The sequence below is a fragment of the Sabethes cyaneus genome, chromosome 2 (genome assembly GCF_943734655.1).
Source record: "Sabethes cyaneus chromosome 2, idSabCyanKW18_F2, whole genome shotgun sequence".
NCBI lineage: Eukaryota > Metazoa > Arthropoda > Insecta > Diptera > Culicidae > Sabethes > Sabethes cyaneus.
Window position 1 is genome coordinate 28,768,334 of NC_071354.1, and position 12,037 is coordinate 28,780,370.

General features: G+C 43.6%; 1 protein-coding gene across 1 annotated transcript in view; it reads right to left on the bottom strand.

The window, feature by feature from the left end:
* Nucleotides 1-5,782: 5,782 nt before the first annotated feature.
* LOC128735218 (uncharacterized) overlaps nucleotides 5,783-12,037 on the bottom strand; it is an 81,152-nt gene continuing 74,897 nt past the window's right edge. The window contains exon 3 of the mRNA XM_053829711.1: nucleotides 5,783-6,225. Within this exon, the coding sequence (XP_053685686.1) occupies nucleotides 5,783-6,225 (443 nt within the window). The remainder of the gene's footprint in view (nucleotides 6,226-12,037) is intronic.

The window sequence follows — 12,037 nt, forward strand, 5'->3', positions numbered from 1 at the left end:
TTAGCGTCGGAGACTGCACTATTTCGTCAATGCGGTCCTTAAAACTCCTGGAGGCCATGGTCGACGAGAAGCTCAAGTTCGGGAGCCACGTCGACTATGCCTGCAAGAAGGCTTCCACAGCTATTTCGGCATTGTCTCGTATGATGTCTAATAGCTCTGCGGTATATGGCAGCAAGCGAAGGCTATTAGCCAACGTGGTCCAGTACATACTCAGGTATGGCGGGCCGGTGTAGTCATCGGCGTTAGGTACCAAAAGCTATCTAGCGAAGCTAGAAAGCACCTATCGTCTCATGTGCTTGAAAGTGACGAGTGCGTATTGCACAGTTTCACACGACGCAATCTGCGTCTTACCGGGTATGATTCCTATTGGCATCATCATCAGCGAGGACGTAGAGTGCTTCAACCAACGTGGAACTAGAGGCATATGGAGTACCACAAGATCGGCCTCGATGACCACATGGCAGCGGGCATGGTCTAATTCCACAAAAGGCCGGTGGACACATCGACTTATCCCGGAACTATCCGGGTGGGTCAACAGGCGCCACGGCGAAGTCAACTTCCACCTGATACAGATTCTGTCAGGGCATAGTTGTTTTAGACAGTATTTGCACAAGTTTGGGCATGCGGAGTTCCCCGCGTGTCCCGAATGCGTGGAAGTTGAGGAAACTGCAGAACATGCTTTCTTCATATGCCCTCATTTCGTGGGCGCGAGAAGCAACATGATGGCAGTGAGCGGACCGGACACTACTCCAGATAACTTAGTCCAAAGGATGTGTTCCAGCTCGGACGTCTGGGGAGCGGTCAATGCGGCCGCAACCCGGATAGTACTTGAGCTACAAAACCAAATCAACGGCGAATAAACAGCCTAACTACCATAGTCCAGTAGTTATCTGAAAGGGTGCGTTAAGCACAATAGCCCCTCCCTGAAGTAATACCGATAAAATGGTGCCAGAGGGGATTGAGGCTGGAGACTCGAGTAGGGTTTTAGTGGATCTGGATTCTCAAGCTCCATTGAAGGGGTCGGGATACCTAACCCCACTCCCTGAGCTGTCTTCTCAGGTGTCTGATAGTACCGTATCTTCTAAGGTGCTTAGCAGATTTCCCTACTCGTAAAAAAGAGGCTTTATTAAAGAAAGAAAGAGCCGAACAGCCGAACCAAAACCGAACATTTAATAACAAAAAAATTTTTAACGGCAAACCTCTATTCAGGAAACCACCATAACTTGGGATTAAGAAAAAATGTCTCATCCTGCTAATTTTATCGTTTAACGATAAAAGTCAAATCAATGTTGAAATGTTGAACATAGAGTAGGAATTGAATTGTATTTGGAATGGACTTGAAAGTAGACTAAAAATTCGACTTGAATTCGGTGTTAAAATTGGGCATGAAATTAGAATTAAAATTGAGCTTAGGCTACTGAAACTAAACTTGTAATTTAATTTTTAACTTGACTTGAAATTGAACTTGAAACTAGAAATGTTTTACCCACAAAAATGATAGCCGACTTAATAAAAATCTACGGTCTTCTGGGTTACAGAAATTATTTTGTTTTACCCTCGATTTTACAGTGAACGTGGGGCACGTAGCCGTACGTTTCTCAGTTAATGCTATTCAGCATAGATAAACAAAATGGTATAATAATTATTTCAATATTACCCTTAAATCCCACAAAATGATACAAGTAGATTCTCCGAATGACCGAAAAATATTACTTTACGGATTGAAAAGATGACTTGCAATATGTTTTTCTTCCTTTAGTGCGCATTATTATTGTAGGGCAAAATTCATGTTAATTTCTTCTTTAACACAACATCGCTAATGATAGTGCTTTCGCTTGAAAAAGAAGCGTGACACAATAATTTCGATTCTAAGAAGATTCCTGCACGGTATTCTGTTTAGTTCTTACCAAAAACCTGAAGAAAGATGCGAAACGAGCGTATGTAGCAGAGCGCTTAATTAAACGTTTTTCGTTTGTTACGAAAACATAGACATTTCAACTGTCAGCCCCGGGATCGTACAAACATGCGTGATGTTCAAATTGTTCTGTCCAATTGCAAGACGTTTTGCAGTTTGCCAAAAAAAAAAAAAAATAAATGCCCAATTTTATGTTGTGCGTCGCCACAATTAGTTTACCATGTATGGAAAGGATACGAACAGACAAAGGATTGGCGAACGACGGTCAGTCGCTTGAGGTCTTCCGTTCCGTGGAAGAAGCCACAACGCCATACGGTCTGCGGAAGCCGAAAAGTTTTTTCGAGTAGCTAAAAGCTACTCGGACAGCTTCGAAACAGTAGCTGCCAAGCAATCAGGCGTTAATGAGAGGTTGTGTTTTTCTTTTCGTTTCTGGATGTCCATCTGGTTGGAGGTTTTCTTGCGTTTGAATTTTCTTTGTTCGACTGTATTATCCTAATTAGTCTAAACGTCTATTTTAACTTTGAAATTTACCATTTCCCAATAAATGAAATCATCGTACGGAACGTGCAAACCCGGAATGGTTCCAGCTTGTAGCCATTGTAGTCCGTTTTGATTGACACCCTAATAGATTTATGATAATATGCGGGCATCCCAGTTTTCAGTACTACACGGTTCGTTGTCGTAATCAAGTGACCTCCCTCGGCGAACTCGATGACAACGGTGCCGCAGTGCTTTCCTTCCACCCGTAATGCTCCCACAGCCAACCGTATGTTGTTGTCCGTTGCCTTGATGAGGAAGTTACTATTGCAAGAATTTCCCTTTGCGTGTTGGCTGACGGTATGCCGTCACCGCCATCGCCAGCACCAGCGTCATCATCAACTGCCAAGTGTTGATGCCCTCCAGCAGTGCGTGCTGCAGCGGGAAGAAATTTTTCAATGAATCACGCGGTGAGAATATATATTTTCACCCTGATGGCTGGTGCAGAGCAAGCGCAACGTCAACCTAGCAGGGGGAAAATCTGGAAATCGTGCGTGATCGCTTTCCCCCTTTTGCTGGTCGGTCGGTCGGTCGAAAGTCACCCAGCAGGAGTGATCAATTGGATTATTTGTTGATTGTGCGCTCTCTGTGTTTTCAACCGCCATCAGACAAAGTAGGACCACGGTTGGCAAACACCACGGCTGACGGTAATGAAAACAGCTTATGAGATAGTTTTCCCCTCGGCTCTGTATGCCGTTTGTAATGAGAGACACTTCATTTTCTGGTGGTCGCTCGCCCGAACGAGGGCCACTTGAGAGTGAAATTCGGCGCGGAAAAGCTGGTGGCAGTTCCCGAGCAGTGGGATGTACGGCATCCTACTATCTTGAAATTGGCTTTATAAGAATGTCATGAGAAATAATTTTCAGAAATTATGGCCAGTAAACTTCTAGCAAACGCTGATTGCGTCAAAACTTCTCCCTTACGCGCCCCCGGAATACGATGTACAGAATACAGTCACGTAAATTTCTTCCAACCACAACCAAGAACAATTTCCAATTCAAAACAACTTGTCTCGAGTTTCATCCATCCAAGAGGTGAAGAGACAAGAAAAACTTCTTCACCTGAGTGTACCGAAAAAAAGAAACAACAACCGTGCAATGAATTGTAAAACAGCGCGGACTAGACAGTGACTGTCCGGAGTTCGGATAAATTTTCCACCGAAGGTGGCACCACCACTGGCTGGCCAGAAGTACACCAGACAATACAACATTCATTACAGTGCCGTATCAATCTACTCGAGGAAACAGCCCGCAATGAAGGAACACTCAACTGTATCTAACTTCTATGATCGGGTGAATTCCGATCAGCACCACCACCACCACCGCACCGGCCAAGTGGCTACTTCACTGGCGATCACTTTGTCGCGTCACGTTGGAACCTGTCACGGTTCGAGAAGTTGGCAGATTGAAATCTCGTCAACCTTCGCACCTTCCCTCCCTACCACGGCTCGAAATGAGACGAAAATTTACATCGCTAGCCAGTGTCAGTCAGTCAGTCCCTGCCAGAACTTTCAATTTCTTCCGTAAAGTCCCTCCCTCGCCCCACAAAACGTCAAACGCCACTTTAGAGCGTCGATCCGGACCGGTCCGACACCTATAGCAGATCAACTAACGGCGCATTGTGCGGAGGCTGTGCTGTGATACGTGCTGGCTGATATGAGAGAGCACGCGGCAGTCCTGTAAATTCACGTTCCATAAATAACTAACTACGACGGTTGATTGTTGTTGGATTTCCTGAAGTCGTGACTTGCCGGGCCGGTCGGATTGCAGGTCGGTCGGTTGTCGGTTTCGTGGTTCGTTGGAACTTGTTCGGCTTGTGCGCAGCGTACAAGTCATCGTACTATTCGTGGTTCTTGATCGACAACTGGTTTTTCATCGGAGTAAGGGTGCGCCCTGCAAAAAAAGAAGGATAATTCAGAAATGAATTTAAGAATAACCGAAATTTAATGAAATCTTAATACGGTGACGGAGTCACCCCGTCATACGTAACCACGATTCACATTTTATTTCGATTTTTCAAAAGAATATATCCACAAGTACTTTGGGTTTTGGCACGAGATGAATCTTTCACTTCTTGCCTGTATATGTACATCCATTTAGACAAATTTTACAGAAGCAAATTTGCTTGTTCAGCGGCAGTTCGTCATCAATAAGATTTGCTTTTGAAGATTTGGTAAAGACAAATACAATTGTTTACAAAAATCTATGCATATATTCGTTATACCGTGTGCACAGGCTATCCAAATTGCACAAAAAGCACATTTTTGGTTGCGTAGTAGTTTGAATTAGAGCTCAAATTTCTATGTAGGGTACGGGAGGGTATTTCCAACCCATTGAGCGGTAGCCTGAACAATATTCAGGAATTACGTTGAAACTATATTTATTCGAGACAAGATTTTTATACCAGTTGATAGAATAATATTTACTGAATATCGGCGTGTATTTGGGTCTTAATAAAACGCTACTGAATTTGAGTTATAGTCGCGAGAAATGATGAAGTCGCTGCGGCTAAATTCAGCGATCAAAAGAGAGATCGATGGATAACGTGTCGCTATTGCCTACATTTCGGGATCATTGAAGATAATTAGTTTTGTAGTGACAACAGCTTGCTGCTGGCGCTAGTGTATCATTGAATCGTTCATATACATTAGCGCCGGTTGTCACTCAAATACTAGCTATGTCAACACGATAGAAGCATTTCAGGCCTTACATATTGGTAGTAGTGTAAACAACGCACCATATGCTGGAATTAAAAACAAAATGCTGCTAATGGCTAGTGAATGAGAATTGATTTATATTTTCATATCAGAGGGGAATTTTTGTGTTCTTCCGTGATAAAAAGAAGTAGAATTGTTCTGTGATAGCATATTCACAGCTGTTTAGTTTCTAGAAAAAGTAAACGTGATCAGAATTGTGTGTTTTCCAAACCATCATCAAGAGCGGATACGCGTAAGCGATTGCTGCTGGTTTTTTCAGCCTGGTTACGTGCTAGTGGAAAAACAGTGGTAAAATTTAGCAAATTACTTACATTTTTATAAAAATAGTTATAACACATTAAACCCTGAGTGCTACATTCGTTTCAGTATTGTTATTTAGAGGCAAAGTGTTTATTTGGGAAAGTGTAGCCAAAAAAGGTAATGTATGCTGAAATTAGAAGCGTGATAGGAATACCCTCCCGTACCCTATTTACTCCAAGTGCTCAGCAGATTCTCTTTGTCATATTCAAAGGGCTCCAAGTGCTCAGCAGATTCTCTGCAGCAAGGGCAAGAGTTCAGGGGCTTGACGGTTACCCCCCCCCCCCTCGTGGTCTTTTGCGAGTTAGGGACTTTGCCTAGGATGCGGAACGTGCTGCTCGAGCCAAAGATGCTGATAGGATGCGGCGGGGTTTGACAGTGGGCTCTGTTGAATATTGTTGTTGTTGTTGTTGTTGTTGTTGTTGTTGTTGTTGTTGTTGTTGTTGTTGTTGTTGTTGTTGTTGTTGTTGTTGTTGTTGTTGTTGTTGTTGTTGTTGTTTGTGTTGTTGTTGCTGCTGTTGTTGTTGTTGTTGTTGTTGCTGTTGTTGTTGTTGTTGTTGTTGTTGTTGTTGTTGTTGTTGTTGTTGTTGTTGTTGTTGTTGTTGTTGTTGTTGTTGTTGTTGTTGTTGTTGTTGTTGTTGTTGTTGTTGTTGTTGTTGTTGTTGTTGTTGTTGTTGTTGTTGTTGTTGTTGTTGTTGTTGTTGTTGTTGTAGCAGGCTCAGATGACAATTCCTGACTTGTACCGATCTGGATTCTGGGTCTGGCTCGGGTCCCCATGAAGGATCCGAATCAACGCTAGCATGGCATCATTGCTTGCACAGATAACCATGGGATCACAACAAGGTAACTACGAACCACGAGGGGAGATAGCTACACGAGTGAAGAACCCAAGAGAATGAAAACACTTACCGGAAAAATCCAAAACACCAAACCCCCAACTGGAGATGAGCCTGTGATGGACCGGACAGGTCTAAATCGTGCCGGAAACATGGTAAGAAAGGCCATTTTACAAGCGACTGCGCAAAGCTTTCGGGGTGCATACTCTGCAAAACAGAGAGGGAAATAACCACATGACGGGAGGCTTCCAATACCCAGCATATCAAAAGGCGAAGGCGGGCAGGCAGTGATGAAAGTGACCCAGATCAATCTCAATGATTGTGACACAGCACAGCACCTATTGTGCCTGTCGACAACGGAACCGTTGTGTAACATCGCAATAATTACAGAGTCGTGCCGAGTTGCATCCATTAACGGTAACCGGGTAGCCGATAGAGCAGCAATAGCTGCGAACTACGATACATGTAATGGAGAAGCTCCACATCGAGGTGGTAGTTTCGAGCTCAAACGAAAGTTTCGTGATTGTCAAAATCAACGGGTGCTTCATATGTAGCTATTATGCACCCTCAAGATGGACCACATGGCAGTTCCACCAGATGCTGGATGCGTTGACCGAGGAACTCGTCGGGCGAAAGCCAATTATTATTGGAGGAGACTTCGACGCTTGGGCTGTGGTCTGTGGTCTAACGCCAGAAGGCAGAACCTGTAGGAAGCCCTGGCTAAGCTGGAAGTTGCACTGTTCAACGAAGGTACTTTTCGAAAGGACAGCCACGTACCTATCATCGACGTCACCTTTGGTAGCCCATATTTGATGCCGAACATGAACTGAAGGGTTTGTGAAGGTTATACCTACAGTGATCACCAAGCGATTAAATATACCATTGGCCGGCAGAATCCGGTTATAATGCACAGAGCTAGAACCTGAGACAGCCAGGCACAGAAGGCTATCATGGAGGGACTTCCCGATGCACGAGCGTACGATATAGTCACCAACACAGTACAGTGTAGAGGAGAGGGAGTTAGAAGTCTCGTAGAAACTAGTACCAGTGGCTAGACGGCCAAAAATCAAGCAAGTGCCCAAGCCGAATGGAATCCCTAACGTGAGCCTGAAAACTGCAATACAATCATTCTCGGGCATGTTCAGGACAATGATGCAAAAATGCTTAGAAGATGGTCACTTTCCGGACCAAAGGAAGCTTCAGAAACTAGTGCTGTTACCGAAGTCAGGAAAGCCCGCAGGAATTTCGGCGTCATATAGGCCAATATGTCTACTAGATACATGCGAGATACTCCTGGAGAGGATTATCCTGAACAGACTGACGAGGTACACGGACTGTGAAGACGATCTGTCGAAGATGCAGTTTGGGTTCCGGATTTCTCCACGGTGGATGCTATCCGGACAGTATTTGAGCGTGCCGTGAAGTCGTCCAAACAGAAGCGAAGAGTAGATCATTTTCGCGCCGTTGTAACGATTGACGTAAAAAACGCCTTTAACAGTGCTAGCTGGGAGGTCATTGTCGAGTTGCTGTATAGAATGCAGGTCCCGGGATATCTATGTAGAATTCTGAAGAGTTATTTCCGGAACCGGGTGCTTGTCTACAAGACCAACAAGGGGAGCAAGACGATGAACATTACGTCGGGAGTTCCGCAAGGCTCCATCCTCGGGCCTACACTCTGGTACGGGACATACAATGGTGTATTGACTTTGAAGCTGCCCAGAAGTGCGGTAATCGTCGGCTTTGCCGATGACATCAAGTAATCGGTGACCGATGAGTTACTGAAAGAGGTGGAAATGCTGGCGACAGACACCGGTGCGGGCACGCCACGGCTCCAGTCTATCCGAAATGCAGAGGACACAGCACGTGGTCTTCGATTATCGAAGTTTTGCCGCGGTGCGAAGCGAGATGCCACGGCCGGCCACCAGTCTCGATAGGTAACAATAAACCACCAGAGCACATCCTCCTCCCGAAGCAATACTTGCCGGTAATGCCGGGAGAGTGTGAAAAGGACGAAGAAAGTAAGGACACACACACACACACACACCGCCGGCGCGCGCGCGGAGTAGTCGCCTAGCAATCCCAGGCAGATTTCGTGCCTAGAGCAATGAGGTTTTTAGTGGGCAGGCATTGAGCATTTCCTCACTTTACATTAAATCTGAACTGCTAAGAAAAATTTACTGAATGTGGCAAAGGTGCAAACTTTAATTATTCACCTAGCGGGAAGATCGAGCTTTCTACTGGAACATAAAGTGGTTTTTAATTTCTCGGGAACATTTATAATTAAACTGAATACAATTTTAAATATCAGTTATCAAAATCCTTATTTAACAGTAAATTTCGCAAGAACGTAATGCGTGCAAGAATTGCATTTTCTTACCTACGGTTCGTAAATATTCGTAAATGACATTTAACTTACTTAATCAACGCCCTTTATTTTTATAATATTTACGTGGTTAATAGAAACAAAGGATAATGTTTGCAAATCTAATTAATTATATGCAGAAAAACTCAGACATTAAGGAAACGAGATTGAATTGAAGAAATAGTACAAAACCAGCGCCATAAATATACTTGAAGATGGGAAAAATGATGATTTTTCCAGCGCTAGTCTTTTTTGATTGCATGAGCGATCCCCACAGTGCTCCGTTTATTATAACAGTGCGGCCGTTTTATTATAAAAAATGTTCCATAAAATCGGACCTTACCAATCGATTTGTGAGGTTGTATTGCATCTTTGGTGAAATTTTCAAAATCGGTAGAAATTTGAGTTACGCCCTTTTAAGTGCCGTAAGTATTAAAAACGCTGTAAAAACGACGAAACACTCATTGCAAACCACGTGTTAAACCACCAGTTCACGAAAAACCCTGTAGAAAGTGCTCTACACATTTCAGGTACAACATTCCATGATCTTTACAGCTGCTGGTAACTCTTGTTTGAAAGTTTAAAGGGCGTTTAAAGGATGCATTTTATTAAACATCTAATATGTTAAACGTAGAAATTCGACTACTATTAATGTTAGTTAGTTCCATATAGAAAAGAACAAAACAATACAAACTTAAAAGGGCGTAACTCAAATTTACACCGCGGGAGGATTTTGAAAATTTCACCAGAGATGCAGTACAACCTCACGAATCGACTGGTGAGGTCCGATTCCATTTAGCTTTTTTTTATAATAACGGTCTAGGGAAGCACCGTGGTTCCAGATGCACCAAATTAGTTCGAAATTAGTATAAATTTATACCGTGAACCCCCGTTCGTTTGACCGTTTTTAATCTGAACAGTTTTTAATTTGAGCCCCGCTGGTTTGCACGACGTGCAAATTGCAAATGGTTCAAATGTCATTGTCAACATGGCATTATTTGCTTTTACAGACAATGCACATAAACACGATTTGTTTGTACTGATCTAGCGTGTTTAATCAGTTTCACATTTCGTTTCCCAACGATTACGATAGAAATTTGATCGGAGAATAAAATATTCGATGCATGCAAATGCCAACTAAATCAAACCACCGAAACAATAACACAGAGCAGGGCGGGCAGTTCATACAAGTTTCAATATATTTAGGGTTACCAGTTGTTCAAATTAAAAACTAACCCCGATAGTTTGCATGAGGTATCGTTCAAACGAACGGGGGTCCACTGTATGAGAAAATGAACTCATTCGCATTTTCAATCCTTTACACATGTCAATGCCCATCTATTCATATTTAATTTTTTTTTCGGTTTTTTCTTCCCCTAGATTTCGGCATTTGAACTGAGCAGAAAATTGGGCAACAATCTTTAAATTGGAGCACTAAGACTGATTACCAAGGTCTGTTCCGTACTCCACCTTCTTTCTTGTTCTGGGCCAGCCAGGAACTAATAGGTTTACCAGTTAGATGGCTGTAGATTTATAAATACCTGTAGATATTCCCATAATATATAAACCAATAAACCAAGAAGATTTCCGAATGGAGTGAAGACAGGTTGCTAACAGTAGTGGTTTGACCTGATCTTTAATTCAGCTTGAATACGGTAACAGCATTTTTCGAAATATTTTAATTAATATATAAAATCAGTAATATATTACACATAACCGTGTTTGCATGACTAACTACCAACAGAAGAAAACAATTAGTTCCAATAACTTGCATGCATCATATGGCCTAAATCCTTCAGCATATCAATAAAAACAAACCTCGCAATTACCCTCACCCCGGGCAATCGTTCAGGATTACAATTGATCCAGGATCGAGCGTAAAGAAGAAAATGCTTGAAAAAAATCCATTATCCGCAGCACATATGCAAGAGCCGCACAGTCAGCCAGCCAGCGGGTGTTCTTGAGCGGTTATGGGAAAATTCAAACTCCAGCACCGGTTTGTCACTGCGACAACAACGGAGAATGCATCTAGGCCACGTCAGAGAACACCCGTTCGGTTCAGTAACTGCTAATATGTAAGAATTGCTTTACTCCTCCACTCTTCACCACCAGCGCCCACCAGCTTCAAACCTGACGAAGGTTATGCGAGTCGGTCTTCTAGGCTTCTTTTTTCCAACTCCCTTTATGCTGTATGCATGAATCAACCGACGACGACCCGTCATCGGAACGGAATAGTGCGCCAAACGCTTTCGGGATTTAGATTTCATGAAAACGAAAATGTTGCACATGTTCTTAGTTCTCACGCAGTCTATCTCTGGCCGGGCTGAGCGCTCAACAAAACAACACAAAATCTCTCGTGTCTCTGCCTACACACTTTCCGATGCTGTCGGTTTGAACTGTCTTTATGCAGTCAACATCTTGCTAGAGACCTCTAACAAGCGCGACTCATAATAATGAGTATTTACCGTTCAACAGGATTACTTTGTTTGTTGTTTCCTTTTGATGAAATTTGGGCAGCAGAGCAAAGCACTGCCAGTTTACGGTGCGCACCGTATCATGATCGTCCCTAAGGGGAAGAACAGACCTCAGCTAGGGGCTGCTAGAGCGAAAGGCAACTTCTCGGCAATCCAATGCAGTCGGGGGTGAAACAAAATAGCACCAAAAGCATTTTCTGGTGAACACGTGTTTCCTGCCCCTAGCAGCTTAGCTCAGCTCAGCAGCACAGCCAGCGGTTCAATAGGAGTGTTGTGTATGGCAATTTATGGGCGGAAAGAATTCTGCCACTGACTGCTTGAGCCCTTGAGCGAGCGCAAAAACAATTTTGCATTGTGAAACCGAACCTGCGCGAATTGTGTCCGGTTTGACTTCGCTAGCCACGGGGCAGTTTGGGAATTTCAGAACATATCACAGTTGCATTTACCTAGAATATAGTTGGATTCTATGATTTGAGTTCAATACTTTGCAGGCAGATTAAGTTCCGGAAAAGGTGGAACATCATTAACGCTGCGGAAAAGTACACTATTCCGGGTTCATTAGCCGCGATTATTTGCGCTGATCATCTCGGCTCGGCTGCATTTCTTTGTCACCTATAACCTGGGTCGGTCAATCATCTCGCGGCTAGACGGAACGGACCAAGACCGAGCGAAATCTATAGAATATTCATTTTCACCCGGTTTGCTAGGAAATGCATACAAGATGAGGCATGAGTTTGCCTCCAGCTGAGTAATTGTTGAACAAGCGGATCATTGACTGCGTGTGTCGTCCGTCCGTAGATGGTACTGCACTGTTGTTGGCCGTAACAGGCAACGACAATGACGGTGAAGATGATAATAATGACGCGGATGCGCAATGCACGCGCTCTTCGCGGACCTTCG